This window comes from Strongylocentrotus purpuratus, unplaced genomic scaffold (assembly GCF_000002235.5).
Source record: "Strongylocentrotus purpuratus isolate Spur 01 unplaced genomic scaffold, Spur_5.0 spur5_scaffold_5, whole genome shotgun sequence".
Classification (NCBI taxonomy): domain Eukaryota; kingdom Metazoa; phylum Echinodermata; class Echinoidea; order Camarodonta; family Strongylocentrotidae; genus Strongylocentrotus; species Strongylocentrotus purpuratus.
Window position 1 is genome coordinate 5697712 of NW_022145611.1, and position 18951 is coordinate 5716662.

Sequence of the window (18951 nt, forward strand, 5' to 3'; positions counted from 1 at the left end):
AAAATTCAATTCTTTACTGGAATATTCACTTTTAACCTAAAGTGTTCTTTTATCGGGTCAGAATAACAGACTAACGCCTACTATCATAATGATATATCTGAATATAAAATGCCTGGCAATTATAATGGTAGTCAGGAGATCCTAATTTTCAGATTGCCCGACTATTTGATTCCTACTATTTGTGTGACCATTCATTTTGTTTCTCTTACAAAATATAAGAAGAGAAATAAGCATTTGTTTAATAGACAATCAAGTTACAAATAACTGTACAAGCACCACAATGTAGTAGATTAGATTAATCACAACTCTTTTAAATAAGACGGACCCCAAATTCAAATCATTTGCAAGTTTGCAGTTTCCTATCTCTTATGTAAGTAGTTGTGATTGATATCAATCTCAAATAAGTTGTGATTAATATCGACTTTTTATAAGACTTATATAACTATATTACATTATAATTATATGAAAGGACAGAAACCTATATTTGTATAGTAGCTATATAGCTATGTTATGTAAATTCATCTATCATCTAAACTGAAATTGACATGGTGAAAACAAACTGACCACAAAATGAATGATGGAAATTTTGATGCAAATCATGCCACATCTCATCTTAACAATACTCTGTTTAAGTGCATTGAGGTTCTTTCTAAGAGCAGTGAAAATCCTACAATTCAAAGTACAGATCCTAGACCATCTCCGATCAGATTGAATAATCTAATCTCGATGGGCAAAAATAGCACATACAAAAACCATAATGATATATATCACATTAATATATACAAAATTCATCAATCTAAGTAATATAATTGAAGTTGAAAAATGAATTTTAATATTTATCTACTCATCTGGTTCAATCAATAAACTGCATCAAAACAGGAATAATGCCACATCATAAAACCAACTCTTAGGACAACAAGAGAAAAAAGAGAGCTTATCTACTTGCCTGACATATACATATATGTATATCAAACAATGGTAGCCATTTATGTTGCTTATTGTACAAAAAAACAAATTCTCATACCTTGATGCTAGAGATCATCAGTTTTGTATTGAATACAGTTATAATGGCTCATCTCAAAAGGTGATGGAGAAAATTAGAGTGTAGAACAAAAACATATCTACATCTGACACTGGCAAGTATCTTGAAAAAACGAACAACAATTCATCATGCCAGTGAATATACAATCCCTAAAATCTTGCTTTTTGTTTAAAACAATTACCACTTCCAAAAAATAATTTATTATTGTTTGCATCTAGAAGTTTCTATTTATTCATCTAATTTCTCTTTTTGCAAAAGAGATATTGCTGCTGCGTTCATACGCTCCCATCCAAGCCCATGCAAGATGGTTGCCATCGACGACAGACCTTGGCAAGTCAGGTGACCCTGTCACACCCCCCATGTCCAGTCATGTGATTTGTCAGGTGACCTCTTATTTGTTTCTTAGGATGTTCTTCGCTCTCTTGTCGGCGCTGTTTATTCTACCTTCATTGGATTCAGCCTGGATGGACAAGAGAGATGAACGAGAGAAAAGAGAAGGAGAGAGGAAGAGAAAGAGATTTAATTATATGCATTACGACAGTTACCAGGTATACATAATTTAACAAATCAGTTGGAAATCAAAAAGGAAATATGGAATGAATTCAGACATCACAATACTGTAAAAGTGACAACTCTCTGATGAGGAAATAATTATGATGATGATCAACAAAGATTACCAAGTAGACAAAAAAAGGAAAGACATGTAATAAAGGCAAACACAAAACATCGCTGTTGCTCAATGACTTATGAATATTGCAATTGTGTCCTAAAGAATTCATCCATAATTCTTCCAAATCCATTATGACATAAAACATTATATGTGATAAATCTATTTCTCATACAAGAACCTGTACATGAACAACACAGTTTTAAAAACAAAAACAATAACACACAGCTAGAAACAGAAAAACACATAATCAAATAAACAAGCACAAAAATTTATTCGGAAAGAAATCAACTTTAGTCTATCAAAGTCAATCTAAAAATAGATAGAAACATGTAAGTACTAAAAAATGGAAATGTAAACTTTTCTAGAGAAAAATATGGCAAATATGAAAATCAGAAAACTATTCTATTCACGAGAAGAATTTTTTGAAATGAATGCACCATGGAAATGTGTATACTGAAGTGGTCAACAGAGATGGTCTTTGCGATTCCTGGAGATTTTGTTTAGTCCCAGACAAGCTTAGAATTGTACTGCTGCAGCTCACTTCAGTGTAACGACACATATCAACTTGAATTATGGATGGTGTGCTGTTGTACTACATGTATAAAGGAGTGTCCTATGATATTGATGATAATACATACGTAAGCAATTAAAAGTTGAACAGCATCTTAAAGATGTTACTTCCTTCCAAGAATGGCAAAGATCAACTGTAATGTTTAGTTTGTTCATCGGTGTTCGTATAATTGATTTCTTTGAAAACCTGTACTCGGGTAATTGTACATTATACAAGACGAATACTGATTACGTCTCATAGGCAAGAGAATCTCTCAGAATGGTGATCAGAACTGGGTGTAGAAAGTATTATTTTACTTGGTATTCAGGCATGCTAAATGATGGAGCTTATTTAGTGAGTGTCAATTCCATTTTAATATTCAGGTAAACTTGGATACATGAGGAATATTCAATCTAGACTTTCTGGTACATAAAAGAGGGAAGAGGGAGTTTGTAGACAGAAAACTGGGTTCATTGTACATACTAATATCATTCTACAGAACATACATGACGAAACAGATAAGGATGAGGAAGACATCATCTGTTTCAGAGCGAGAAGGGTGGTACTCAAAGGGTTAAAACCCTTCTGCCTCTCAACAGACATCAAGTAACATTAGGCCTGTCTTCATCAGCTCGAGATTGCCAAATATCCTGCTATTTGAACTATCCCGATCACAAATTATCCAGTTAATTTGCGTCTTCATCAGCCGGAAGTTGCAATTAGCGGTATATTTGGCCGAGATAATCATCCCAAGATATCTTGGGCTAGTTTGCAAAATATCCCGCTATTTGTCCAGTGCGTCTTCACCAGCCCAAAGACTCCCACTATGCGCAAACGCTGAGCAAAATATCTCGAGCTCGAGTTTCAAGTTTCGAGGTCAAGTCTCGAGCTGATGAAGACGCAATTTGTAACTTCTGGATTATTTTTCAAATCAGAAATAGCAGGCTATTTGGCAATCTCGAGCTGATGAAGACAGGCCTTTTGAATCTAGTCTTGACAAGATAGCTTGGCCAAGGCTTTCCGATGGAACTGGTGTGGTTTGATTCGATGCTTCATTGGCTTCATGATGTACAGATACAGTCCCACAAGGACACGATGAACCGCCAAGAAGTCATTGTGAAACACATTCAATGAGATCGTTGATACAGAAATAAACTCATCAGAATGGATAGCTTTGGTGTAAAATAGGTGTACAAAATCACAGAATGATGGGCATGCTCTTACACGTGCGGATGATTTCATTATTTGGCTGTCAGGTCGGGTCGGCTGCAGGTCAGGTTTGCCAGCACTCGTAAAGTGCAGTGTAGTATGAAAATTCACAGGAAAAAAACATTGAAAAACCCAGACAAACAACCAACATCAAAACACAATCCTACAATGATCTACAATATATATATACAATACATCAAAACATATGCTACTGAGAGTCTCATTTTGGAATTACATTAAGAACATGCAGATAAATTAACATATGCAGATAAATTAACATATGCACAAAAAGAGAATAAATTTACATGCCGGGAGAAATGAAGTGAGTATGAGTGAATGCTTGAATGAATGAAAGTCAAAATTAAAAACTCTCCTAAGTACTTTTCAGAATTTCGTCCCCCTCTCTCTCTTGACGGTAAGTACGACAAATATCAGAATGTCAGCTACACAAGAATACCATCTAAAACTTAGTTTTTCCATTAAAAAAGAAATCATCAGTTTACCAGGGACATGTTTTTTTGTTTTTGTTTACAATACTGCTTTGCTGTACATCAAAACTATGATAAAGCGACTTTTTACAAATTATTGCAAAAAGTACAGAAATTACATCTTTAAAGTAACTTTCACAACAAGACTGAGGTATACTGTCAATTTTACAGATAGAAATGGAGCGAAAATAATCATCCCCTAATTAAATTGTGTCGATGAGTGACAGATTTATGGCATATATTTCTTTACATATATGGTTTCTTTTGTCCACAACCCCTGATAGAATTCACTAAAATAATCAAGGACTAAGGGAATGTGTGCATTATTGAGCACAGTTTCTAACATACCTTTGATTTGCTTATAATACTCACTCAAATACTTAGAAAATATACTTTAACACATACAACTGACAGAAAAAAAGGCTAAAAGCCTAAAAATTTAGGAAAGAATAGAATATATATCATAAAAGCATACTAGAGATAGAAAAGAATAAAATATACATTCATTGACATAATAAAGTGAGATAAAACTGTAGCAATCTAGTCTATAACATCAAACATTGATAATTCTGTAAGGTTGTATCCACTTATCCATTATGCTGAAGAGTCCGACAAGAACGTGTGCTTTTCCTTTTGTCAGCGTTGAAGAGGACATAAACATTTCTCCCCAGAAAAGGGGAAGTTCCTACTTGCATCACATTCTAATAACATTAATTTTCATCAGTACTATTTCTCATACCAGTTAGTCCACTCTTGTTTTATCATAGGAAGAAGTGATAACCCGATCACAACTAATTAAAAAAAACTCAACTTAAGCAATGTTAATTGCCTTGTCCATTACCTGTAGAAATGTGCGTATATTTCAACGACATACCGGTACATGGACTATGTAATCTAAACACAATTTCTTTTGGATATATACAACAGGGTATTAAAACTGCCATTGATTTGTGTTCTTCTTGAAACTAGCTGCGATCATGCTTCTTGTTTGAAAGGTCTCTTCTCATACAGCTAAAGCTTAACTTACAGCTTACAGAAAGTTACAGCTTAACTTTCATAAGTTAAGCCTGGATTTTAATTTTTAACAAACAGGTTGGGCTTTTTTATACTTGTCATCTTCCTCAAAACATTACATTCTCTAACCAGTTCAGGACTAATAAAAACTAATTACTTTAGTAGTATCAAAATAACCCCATTTGCACAAAATAAACATAGCAACAACACACCTGTAAATTGTATCTAAAACTTTTAGAAGCATATTGTTGATAATACACATAGTTGCATATTTTCATGGCTTGCTAGAATCTTGAAGAGAAATGTAATAAAAATTTGCACCAAAATGGAGAAAAGATTGATTCTTTTAATTAGATGTTATTAATTTCTCTGCATCTACCAACATATCTATCTATGTTGGTTTTACTGGAGTAAAATACAGTAGTAAATTATAAGAAGAAAAAAAAAAATTTAGGAACTTATTCGTGGTTTTGAGTTGACACTTGACAGGTCTCACAATCATAAAGTTGGATTAACATTATGTGCAAATGAGGTTATATGAAGATCAAGCATATCAGATTTGCCGACAAAATCACTCTACACCCTTTATTCTACACTTTACAGTTGATACAGAAGTGAACTTAAAACAGCAAATGTTTGATTTCATACCCTTTTATTTCGATTTTGCTTTCACGTTGTTTTGAATCCTTTGCATTTCATTTTGTTACCTTCCAGATTTAGCACAGTACAAACAAAATGCTAAACAGTATCAGTTTAACAGGGAAGAAATACAGTGAAAGTACATTACATTATTTGACCTTAAACAACACTCAGTACTACTAATCAGGTATATCTTTATAAATACATTTAGAAACAGCATGCAGAAAAAATAATAAAAATCGCAAATCAAATAAAAGAATTATGTAAGTACAAGTAAACTCTTACAATTTATAGCTTTTATGAAAGAAATTTAGTTCGTTCAGTTTATGTACAAATTGATGTCGTTGCACCGCATAACACATGACGAAAAAATTCTTTCTCTCTGAAACATACTAAAAAAAGGGTAGATTCATATGTACAGTCCTTAACTCTAGTCCTACCCATGTTTACATGTACGAAGTGCAAGAATTTGGCTATTAAACCGTCAAAACAGAATGTTATACATCCAATTCATTCTGACATGGCAAAAAGTGACATCTATAGTCCTAAAATGAAACAGCCGTCTTGCAAAAATCAGTTCATTCTAGTATAGACCGATCATATTTTCAAAATTAAAAACTACTTTGAATGAAAGTTATCAGTTTAGAATACCAATCTCTTATGAAAAAAACGAGGACCACTTTCACAACCTGTTATTGAATAAATTAAAACGATTGATAAGAGCATTACACTACTGTTAAACTATTCATAAGTAAAAGTCTAGCCATTCACATCAGCCGATTCAATCCCTAACAAAAATGAAATTTAATTCTCATATCAATCTTCATTAATAAATTGTGAAAGAAAATTCACAATCATAATTTAAGTACTAAGAAGTTCTTTTAGACACACACTTGAAGAAGAAAAAAGTTCTCAAACTCTTTCAAACAGTTTGCGACACAAGTCCTAGCACTTTCGAAAACCTCTACCAACAGAAAATTGCACATAAATATATATAATATATCTCCCTCAGCACTATAAATATAAAGCTAACACACAGTATATATTATATGCATAAATGGTTATTATAAGAGACACATTTATCTATATACAAACAGATGACTCAGGAATATATCATATATATAATTCTAGGCAAAATAATCGATGCAGTCATGTTCCTGAGCGAACTACACAAGCACTTAATTCTAAAGCTCAGAACCCTACAGTTCAAAATTCACAAATATGATAGTGGCATCTGAAAGAATTGGCCTATTCTACAATGCTATTTTCAGCTGAAAATAACATTTTTGTTCACAAGTACTGCTTATTTGCTGCACAAACAACACTGGGAAAGAGATTCAGGGCAAACAAAAAGAATGGCATAGCTTTTCTCCTTCAATTTGTTCTTTTACCAAAAGCAGATTACAAAATTCTATCACATAAATGAATCAAATTAAACCCTAGTAGTACAATACCCTGCTTGCGAAATGTATTTGTCCTCGTTCCTCTAAATACATATTTGTCATGATTGGAGCAATGATTCTGAATCAATATCATCTTGCTGTTAAATAAACTAACATAATATTGATGGAGTGTCAATGTGAACCGTTAAAGCATCAATTATCTCAATGGAATCAAAATTGCTGAGTAATTTATTTGTCCTTGTTCCTCTAAATACATATTTGTCATGATTGGAGCAATGATTCTAAATCAATATCACCTTGCTGTTAAATAAACTAACATAATATTGATGGAGTGTCAATGTGAATCGTTAAAGCATCAATTATCTCATTGGAATAAAAATTGATTGTCATCTTTATGACACATAACCCAACAAGTATTTTGAATATTGCACATTATAACAATAAAAGTTTTGAAACTAAATTAATACAGGTGCTGAGTCATGCCTTCTCCACCGAACTTTTCAGGAAAAAAAAACCTATAAATTCGTGATTTACGGCACGTCTCTTATTATATCAACGTGATAAACCTACTTGTAGAATGTATCTGATTCGTTGTATAAGTTAACTGAATATCTACAAGGTATAAACCCCATGAAATGACTGATCATGAAAGTTAGCGTCACATACAGGTACACCACTGTACAACTGTACATGGATGACATAATACAAGTACATGTATGTATGGGAATGGATTATGATCGATCACGTGCATTGCGGGAACGCTTCAATTCTTCTGAAGAATTGTCGTGGCACGCTTGTTCGCGATATCAATACGGTCGTCATTTAGGCGTGCCTGCAGACGGACGGGGAAAGTCACATGACAGGTCAAAGGTCAGAGGTCAAAGGTCCAGGAGATGAAGGCATGGAGGTGAGGGGGGAGGGGAGGGGGAAGTGAGCAGCCATCATGATTAGTGTGATGGATGAAGGTGAAGGTGGGGGTAATATGTGAGGGGGTGAGATATAGGAAGAGGGAGAGAGAAGGGGGAAAAAGACAGAACATGACATTATTTTGGTGGGACGACACATCTCGATCGGTAAAACATGACGAGTAAATTCAGCAACATGTTGGGGTTAACAAATGAGTAAATATTGCATGTTACACGAGTATCAATTCAGCAAACAGACATGGCCATTTCATAATGGATACATGTAGGTAACAATTTCAATACAAACACTGCACACGGGTCTCTTTGAAAGAAGAAAGAGGTTAGTTGGAATGCCATTAATATAAAGCATCACACTTGCAGCATTGATTTCTGAACTCAACTGGAATGCATACAAGAACAAAAGCTTATCGTCGGAATTGCAGATTACATTTCCTCGACCTGGTGGTTAGTATCATGATCATTTTCAACAGAAATATGACTTTAGCATGCATGTAAAGCCACAAGAACAAGCAAGCAATCAAAACAAACTCATAAATATCAAAATAAAAGAAAGCAAGACAACATGCAAGATGAGAAGTGGGAACAAGACGTCTGTGCATGCTAAGTGCCTGTGAGATTGCGATTTATGACTACATCCATGACACGGGGCAAAGAGCTTACATGTATATACTCAAGGGTAATATCAGGTGATAATACGGAGTTACATTAGACGAAGAGAGAGCAAAGGGAAAACTCGAGAGAAAAACAAGATGACAAACGCTTTACACCTCGTCATCCAAGCATTGGAAAACGACTTGTGGGAGTAATGAACATGTACATGCATTCCTTAGGTATGTATACGTCTGTATGATAATACTAGGAGATTCATATCATCATGCACACAATAAAATACATTATTCATTGACCATGTACTGAGAGCCAGAAGGATGTTACAGTGGCTACCCAGCCGCGAGGTAAGAGCCATGTAATGTCAATGGCATGAACTGCCTTCTAGCGCTCGGGCAGCTGACAATGAGCTCTATTTAAAGTGATAGGAGTCATGCAAGGCCCTTCTGGCTTTCAGCGGATGATACCATCGGTGCTCGAGAACGAGTGCTGCTTTGGCACGGACAAAAACATATACCAGGCATGTGCTTGCAATGTGGTGAGCTAGGATAGATGAAGAGTGGATGAGTAAGGAGATGACATCTCCCTGGGATGAGGGAGGGAGGGAGGGAGGGGGGGGGGGGGGGGGGGGGGGCAGTGTTTACCGATAATCGGCCGGCCCCATGGATGCATGGGACCGAGTGACCATCTGACAGGTGGACGACCACGATACATGTCAAGCGTGGCTAGCATGACGGAACATACTCACACATTCTGGGCGGGTGTACGAGGAAACCGATTTATAATACTTTGTTTCCTAGCTATACATGGCAGTGTACTCGAACTGGTTTCGCGCAACACAGAGTTACTATACTTCTGTATGCTAATGGTGCTTGCATCCTACATTAACTCTTAAGCTGCCCCCATACAATTCACCCAGTGCCACAGTGCTAATCCCTATTGTGCTATTGTGCCAGCCACTAATTCCCTGAGTGCCAAGTTAATTTAGGGTTGGTCAAGTGCGTGTAGTTTAAATTGTTACTATGTTTGATCCACTATGAAATCTCATCCGCATATTGTATTTAAAAAAATTGTACATTTAAGTTGTAGGAAATTAAACCCTCTTTCTGTTAATACCAATATCATTTCATGAATCTTTAATTTTGGTAAAGTAAATAAGCACTATCAGTGAGTTGTCAAACCAATCCGTTGTCTCATTTCCCGCACACAATCTGAGGGGCCATGATCAAAACTGACAAATTTGATGATAAACTATCGCAATTTTCTCAGGAAAATCCAATGTAACGGTATATGTGAAGCACGCAAAATCAAAGCAACAATAAACCCCCTACACAAATACACTAAGCATTCATGCGTGCACGCAATGCGCATCGCACAATAGGCATAAACAATTAGCGTGTGTACTTATGCACGAAAATGTGTCCGTGGCACGCCAGCGAATGAGAGTTTATGTGTGCATGGCAAGTCACCAGTAGACCGATTATGTGAGCGTGGCACGCCAGCGCATGCACAGATCAGTGTTCTTGGCACGATAAGAGTTAACCAATAATCAGTCACTTTATGGTACCTCCTAAAAACATCCCAAAGGGAAAAACAGATGAGCACCTCCGATCAATACAGTTTCAAATCTCCAAAGTAAAGTCAGAATATTTTATTCAACAACAAAAAGCATCCCAATTTCTGTCAGGGTTATTTCTTTGTGCAAGTAAAGGTGTAAAATAAAAAATATACTAATTGTCTAGTGTATGCATGACTTTCATGTTTACCATTATTAAACCAACGAAATCAAGATCAGAATTTTAGAGGATTTTTGAAAATGTAAACATTCCAATTTGTTATTTTTTACACCTACATCTCATGGTTTTCTGTCAAATAGATAACTTGTTCTCCCAAAATACCACTTTCTCTTTGGCCCGAAAGAACTTATCAATATTCAGAGCATGGATTTACAAATCGCCCATTTCATATGACCTTGTGTCTATATATATATATATATATATGATTTCCCCCCTTCATTGTGTGGGTGGATTCAATTTTGTCCTGCGCCATTGGGTTTAAATCATTGGAACAAAATTCAGGCCAATATTATTGAATTTGATCAACATTATGCCTTACCATAACTTCTAATAATAGACAAAGGATGAGACAAATACCATGAATGGGGCGATTCGAAGGAGAAAAACGAGGGTGAAGTGAGATATAATAGACCTCGGAAAGAATATGGGAAGAAAGATGAAGCAATGAGGTGATTGGGTATGTCATATCGCTGGGGGCAATATTCAGAAGGTGAGAAATTGGATATGAGGAGAGAAAGGATGAATACAGGCTGAATTAGGTTGCTCAAAATTGGTATGAATAATAAAATAAGGGGATAGATATTGCATCTTTGTTGATAAATAGAAATCTGTACATGAATGGATTGATGCATGTGGGTGTTGGATAAAACGCCAACAGGGAGGACGGGCTTAAGCTAGATGTATAATGAAGGGGAGGCAGGGAAGCGTGGTTATTTTTATGTAAATGTAGTAAGTAGTATATAGGCTTTTAAAATAGGTCTAAATGAATCTGGTACTAGATGCTGATAACTAAAAAAAGGGACAAATAATATTGATATATTGGTATACAGTGTAGGTATTTCTAGTTTGTAAAAAACTTTTTAAGGACCATGCAGATAACATTAATACAACTTTAATTGTAAATGGATTATAAAACAATTAAAGAAAGAAGGGGACAATTTGTTTGGAACATTTCATATTTTTACGTAAGCAATTCAATTAGAATGAGCTTTGCCTTTACAAGGACTTGTTTGTATGAAAAAGGATGGACGGATCATAAAAAATTGATATTTGGGTATTTACTTTTAGGTATTTATTCGATTTGGCAAGGAGCCTTTCATTCAAAGATACCATACAGAAAGGAAAATTCCATCTATAGTTATAATTCATGAAATTTGTTCACTTCATTTAAAAAAAAAAATTGTATGGAGAAATTTGGATTATGTATTTCCACAAATATTTGAGTAAAGGTTATATGCCAAGGATAGAGCTAAACAGCTCATTCTACTATAATCACTGGGAATTTATACGTTGAGAATTGGCCTATACTTTACTTGATGAGAAATTACTAACTCCTATTCCAAGTTTACCATCAACTTGTCTTTTAACCCAATAGTGATGATTTCATCTGTATTTCCCAAGAGTTTGATCAAAGTCTTATAAGTTCATTGGGCCAAGAAGTGGCAGGAATAACCATTTTCCACTGTCACATGTTAGAACAAGAAATACTCCAAAAACCATTTTCACTGTTGTTAATTAGTGGATCACAAGTTTGACAACACTTTACCAGAAACATAAGCACTTTCTCTCAAAACTACACCTCATATTTGCAACGATTCAGCTGACCATAAAACAAGCCAGAAATGAGGAGCGATTTCAATACCACCACGACTTTTGTCTAGACATCCATTTAACATTGAGAAGTATAAATTGCATAGAGTTTATAAGAGGGACAGATTTATACTACATTTGCTGTTTGAAAGAAAACTTAAAGCAAATGATTATATAGGAACACATGGACTAAAACGATATAATGTCCTAAATAATACATTAACCACGAGTATATATGAGGTTATATGAGTAGGTGGGGTCACACTGTTATATATGAGAATGTCTGTTCAGAGCCAGAAGGGCATTAACTCTGTGTTAAAGTATACAAGATAGCATCCTTCTGGCACCAAGCAGACACTAAATTCTTGTTAGCATGCAGAAGTGTAGATATGTTAAGATAACGAAGTAATAGTAAGCCATGATCCAAAAGGCAGGGTTATAGTGTCAGTACGTATATGGATGGGGAAAACAAAGAAGTGTATACAATTGAGAAATAATAAAGTTGAAAGATAGAAATAATAAAGGCTCATTGCTGTGTGATTTGTTCTGTCATCTATTATAATGTTGAGAATTGTAGTATACTTTAAAGGCTTATTTCTATTCACAAGGGCTTTTAGAAAGCCACCCATGCACTTTTAAACCAGTAATAGTGAACCACGGTTGGCTGGTTAATGATGACTTTTATAGAAAGAGTACAACGAGTGAGGTACATGACCTTCAAACTTTACTAAAGATCCTTGAATATCTCGAGTCAAACTAATACCCAATTGGTGATTACAATGATCCCCTCTTGACATTTAGAAACCTTTCAAGTTCTTGGTATCTTTCTTACGTAAATACTTTGAAATGATATCTTGCTTCACTGTATAACATGACTTGTAATGAGCTACAGGCTGTTGGAAGTTAAATCTGGTGGATGCATATAGAGATTTGTTTTTCTTCATTTGCAGAATTGATGATACAGCTTTTTCATAAAGATCATTCATATCTTCATTAAATTATATTTTGTCTGAGTTGTGTTAAAATTTGATTGAATTTGAAAATACCTTTCTGGTCTACAGTCTACACACTTGTGTCAAAAGCATTATATGGAAAATACTACACAGGAATTCAAGTTCTATGCAAAGGTCTTCTATATAACGATGCATTTAGTATGTATTCCTTCAGTCGAATAACATTTGGAATCTTATTGTCAGTACGTATTAGAAAAGTTATGTGCAAAGAAAACATTGTTACACCCCAAAAATAGTTTGCTGTCGTGAAACTTAAAAAAGCAAATTTTGAATATTTTATTCTGCAGAAAAAAAATCACTCAAATCAGTTTTCTCTCATTCGTTGCAGGAATGGCTTTGCTGAATAAGCGATATTAAATCATAAGGTGAGAATGGCTAAAAGTGATGGTAAATCTTCAATTCATCTGAGATTCATCATTAGGGTGGTGTGTGCACGCCGTTTCCCACACATAGTACTCCACGTAGGGCTTTATTTGAGTAGCTTGCTAGCACGGCTGTTAGCTACAGCCAAGCGTTCCACGTTAGAGTCACCCTGATAGTTTGACATCAAAAACACAATGAAAAAACAATGAGGACGGGATAGAGAGGGTTGAAAGAATAAAAGATGACACCAAGAAGCAAACCATGTGTGGCGTGAGTGTGGGTGTGTGTGCAGCGTAGGGCGTGGGAGAAATAGAGGTACAAAAAAACAAATGGAAGGAAAAAGAATGAATGAGTTAAAATTATGAAGGAAAGAAAATCAATGAATGACAAAGTGTAATTTGATAAAAGCATTAATCATTCAAAGCTATGACTCCATGATGCAAAAAGGGTGTAAACATGATTAAGAAATTAATTATCGAAATATGTAAAGGGTGATGGTTAGACCTACATAAATACAAAGTAGGTGCTGTTATGTAACACATGCACCCCTAGGAGGGTGGGGTGGAGTTGATTTCCGTAATCTACATATGTGTATGATGATGAACAATGCTCATTCCTTGTACAGTTATAGAAAAACAAAATAATTGACAACAGGAATATTATGAAAAGGCATGCACAATTTCCCCCTGGTTTCAGCCATGATGTAATGCAACGGAAATAGATATGATGTCATTTTGAAATGCGTGATATATAACAGGCAGGGGAGAGTGGGTGTAAGTAATTCAAAATCCTGAATAACTACTTCTCATCCTCTTTCTTTGAAACAGCAACCAATATTATAAAGAGAACTTCTTGAATAATCCATAGGGGAAAACAAAGATGATATTTGCGGGAGTATATATATGTGATCAATGCATCTGGGTCGCTGTGTGGGATAACACAGAATCCATCATGCACGCACCAAAATTGTCAAATTATTTTGTTTTTCTTTACTGAGTGGGTGGAAAGTTCTAATAATGGCCGTATTACATCAATATTTTCTTCTCTCTAAATTCTAGATGTCATGCATGATACATGGCAAGGTATCATTAGACAAAAAATGACATAAAAAATCCCAAAGGTCTTTTTAATGGTACGGATTGGTGCATTTTTCATATGTTCAAGCCAATCTGAAAGAGATTTACAAATTGTCTTGTTCTCCGTCAGATTTCGGCATACAGCATCAACAAATTTGTTTTGTATAGAGAAAACCAATGAATTTCTAAACACATATGATCAGACTCTGGCAAACCAACTCCACCCCATCGGCATATGAAAAAGGAAAAATGTAATGTTAATCAATCTAAAAAAACCATTATAATCATGTTGAAAACAAAAGAAACTACTAACTCAATAAATACAAAAAAATCTTAGTGAATTTCAATCATTGTACATTCTACAGTTATTCTGATAAGTAACATGTTTATTAGTTGGTCATTAATACAGTTATCATGCTTGAAGTTTACTTTACAGATCGATTTGCAGTTAATACTTTGCAGATACTTTTGATCTTTTGAGTTAATATGGTTTCCTTTTTCTGGAGTGATACGTTTAAAAAGAAGGCATGCAGAAAGCATAAAAATCTATTCAAATTTTGAAAAGTGTCAAACTCAGTATTTGAGAACAATATAGAACTTCATCATAAGTTTGTGAAGCTAAACCAGATGATTTAACTTGTAATATAGAACTTAAATGCATACCTCATAACGAACAAAAAGCAGTGATCTTAGGTACAGGGTGATGAAGATTATAACAACTATAAATGTGCTTGTGTGTCTGGTGCAATGCCAGGCAATACAAAATGCATGAAACATCCAAGAAGACACCAAATTGGTATTGTGTCTATGAAGAGTTTTGACATTATTACACATGATATATCATTGGACCTTTTCAATATATTGGGGGATGAGAATACAAGTTCAGAGTGGACAATTTTTATAAACTGTCTGAACATCAGAATACTTTCATTTAAAAAGACGAAAGATACTCAACCATTCATAATACATATGGAAATCACATCATGGTGTCAAAAAGTAGCAAATCCATTACTTTACAGTTTTTAAGTTTCCCCCCATTTTCACCTGACACTTTGGTAGCAAGTGGATGTTTCTCTTGGGTAGCCAGTATTACCCACTTTTTGGAAATCATAGGCTTTTAATAATTATTTCACTAGCTATCTTTATTCTACATATCTTTGGATATAACAACATTTCCTCCATTAACATTCCATACGTTTAAATCTAATGAAATGACAACTACTTTTACATGAAGTAGACTCATTAATGTTGTCGTTTTTTAACAAATACAATCTACACCTGTATAAGAAAAATCATTGTTGCCTAGATCTGCTTTTAAAAAAGGTGAAAAACAAAAATGGCTTACAAATTTTCATATTGCACACAAATATTCAATTGTACACAATTACTGTTCCAAGCGATGCCAAAATACAAGAAAGTACTTCATAAAATATTGCTTTCATGAAGATGAATTAAAACCATGCGATGCCATATAATCACAAGTGGAGGTGCATGATTTTATGAGTTAACAATTACATCCTATAAAAGATGGAAAATCTGACGACAAATATCAATATAGATACTGCTTGTAAGTGATGTAGATATACAGTAGGCTTATGAGAAATATTGAAATATCAATATGTAACATTATGAAACAAAGTTTAATCATGAAACAATCGTCACAATGGCATGACATCAACAATAATGTATTCATCCTCTGCTGAGTGCCAAAAAGGCATTAATACAAGTCTCGTAACAGAGTAAATGCCCTTTTGGCATGAAACAGATAACAAGATGTAATATTTTATTTATGTTGCCGAGGCAACCAAAGCCAAGGAAACACATGGCAAAGAACATGGTGTTCCTCATTATATCAATGTGGTTGATCAGATTTGAGACAATAAAATAACCCAAAATGAATCGATATATGGCATTTTCTAAAAATTAAACTTTTTTTGGGGGGGGGGGGCAGTGTCAGCATATTAATCAAGGCAAAGGAAAATCAGGCTATGCAGGCTTAATGCTCGTTGTAATCAAAGACAGGTAAACTGACAAATTAAATGAGACATAGCTTGGCTTCTTCCATTAGCTTTTAAGACTTTTTCCACAGTACAAATTAAATCTTTGCAGAACTACCGTGCCTTTCGAGTGCGCTTGCGTGCAGAGATCCAACCAAAAACGACAACATTTTTCAAGCCGCAGCTTTATGTTCTACGCATGAAAGATGTGGCAAGGGAGGTATGGGAGCTGTGGATCATTGAAGGGGGGCGTTTCACAAAACTTGTCATCGGTGACATATGTCAGAGTTTGTTATAAGCTAGTGAAATCATTGCTTCTGATTGGTTATCAGCAGATTTTTCAATGATTTTTGTAATTTGTCACTGAAAAAGGTTTTGTGAAACAGGTACCAGAGCTTGTATCTTACCTTGCTGGTGATGCGTCCGACCTGCGAGTTCTGCGCTCCGATCTCACTCTGCATGTCGATAGCCATGTGACGTAGATTACCCACAATGCCGCTAACCTGTGTGAGGTTCTCGTCCATCTCGTCCTCACGGGCATCGTTTGTTATTCTACAGATGAGATTGAGACAGACACAGGTATATAAAGTCGACTCTTATCACTTCATAATTTGAATTGAATCGTTTAATGAGAATATTGAAAATGGTAGCCCGAGAGCTGAATTGCATTTAGTTTACAATAAAAGTACATGAAATTCAATTCAATTCAATTCAATTCATTTCAATTCAAAAGACTTTATTTCCATTAAAAAGTGAACAAATATATACATGTGATGAAGTACAGACAGTTTAAAATATACAAATCATGAGCATTATGTTAAGTTAATTAAAACAAACTGTGAAAATTAGTAGAAGGTAAAGGGGGAGCACCTGTAGGAAGCTTTTGTTCAAATAATTATTAATATTATTTTATGATTATAACTAATAACTATGCATAATAATAAGAATAAACTAGACATTAAATTCGTCACGGCGATGAAAAGGTGATCTGCCGCTTTGATCGAGACATGACACATGTAGAAACTTAATGGGAGATTTGGATTTATACAAAAATCCACCCTCCACTCATACAACACACATGTGTCCGCGCAAGCAAAACTTTGAAATGTTCGAAAATGCCTGAAACGTGTAGTAAATTGGTCCAATAAGTATTTTGACCAATTTTAATTTTTGACGCACGCGTACGCATCTGCCGTGACTTGCGCACGGACGTGGTTATGACCAAAAGCTATAACATATCATATGAAGCTGTTTTGTGCACAAAAAAAGAAGCACAATGCTTTTTTAAAAAACACCTTACAATTGACTATTCTTTAAGGCGGTTTTATATAATGCATGATTTAATATTGGTGAGGAACTTGTATCTTTATAACATTTAATTGGTCAAATTAGAGAGAAAATATCACATCTTAAACAACAGACTCAGAGCTGAATAAGGGTCCTTCAACGCTCCTATCAACCTCCATCAGGAAGTCGGTTCGGATTGCAATCAAGTTGGCAACCTTTGGTATTTCCATTCATCGAGGCGGACTGCCTTAAGGTTCGATATATAACACCTGTCTGGAGCACATAACTCTCAAATCACTTTCAATTTTCCAAAATTGTAATTATATCACAACATCACAAGTGATTAATCTTGTGTAATAACACAGTCTTAATTTGTACCCTAAATTGTGGCCTTTCTTAGCACCTAACAAGTAACAAGAGTAGGTTAACCAATTTGCTGTTGGTTGAATATTAAACACCAGCACTATGAAAGTTTAGTATAGCTATACATTTGGAACAGAATTTTTGATGACAAGCTTTTATTAAGAGTAAAGAATCCTTATATCAGAAAGGACTATAATTCATATTGAAATGTACATGTATAATTCTTCTTTTCAAAGCATTAACATCTAACTATACGGAGCTCACATAAGAAGGTACCAGGGTTATCATTTTTAGTGACCACGTTTGTTTACAATCTATCAGGACATAATGTGATAGTTCACAGCCACAAATTCATTAGTGATTGGTACCTCCCCCCCCCCCCCCCCATATTGCCAAGAAATATTTTATTGTTGAACCTACTGATTTAAATATCTAATTTTACTTTCTACTTCAGATGAGCAAATCAATGAAACAAATCAATAGTCTCAAATACACAACGATTGTGGGATCTTAGTACAAAGTGATGCATGTTTGCCAGTATATACCAATATGTGAATAGTGGTCTTTTGTTTTCTTCTTCTTTTTTTTTTTTTTTTTTTAGGGGGGGGGGGGGGGAGGCGGCGGGGAAGGGAAGGGAGTTTTCCAGTGCATTCAAGTGTCTTTTTATTTGTGTGTGAAAACAGGAACAGCCAGCATGATATGTTTTAAGTCTATATTGCTGTAAAATGTTCATCTCTCCACTACTCAACAAGTCTGAACTACATTTGAGTTTATGTCTGATCCATATTTGCCTGGTACGTAAGCGTGAACAGTGTGAACATCCATGTGTCGGGGGGGGGGGGCATAAGTGTTGTTCCACTGTCTGTTCATTTATATGTAAAGGCGAGGATGGTCAGTGTAGCTGGAAAATGTTCATCCG

The 18951-nt window shown here is 35.0% G+C and overlaps 1 protein-coding gene across 1 annotated transcript in view; it reads right to left on the bottom strand.

Annotated features, from left to right (window-relative positions):
- Positions 1-1255: 1255 nt before the first annotated feature.
- SNAP-25 (ovarian synaptosome-associated protein 25 homolog) overlaps positions 1256-18951 on the bottom strand; it is a gene marked incomplete at its 5' end in the record, with an annotated part of 70753 nt that continues 53057 nt past the window's right edge. Inside the window, 2 exon segments of the mRNA NM_214589.1 lie at positions 1256-1502; positions 16790-16934. Of these exon segments, the coding sequence (NP_999754.1) occupies positions 1434-1502; positions 16790-16934 (214 nt within the window).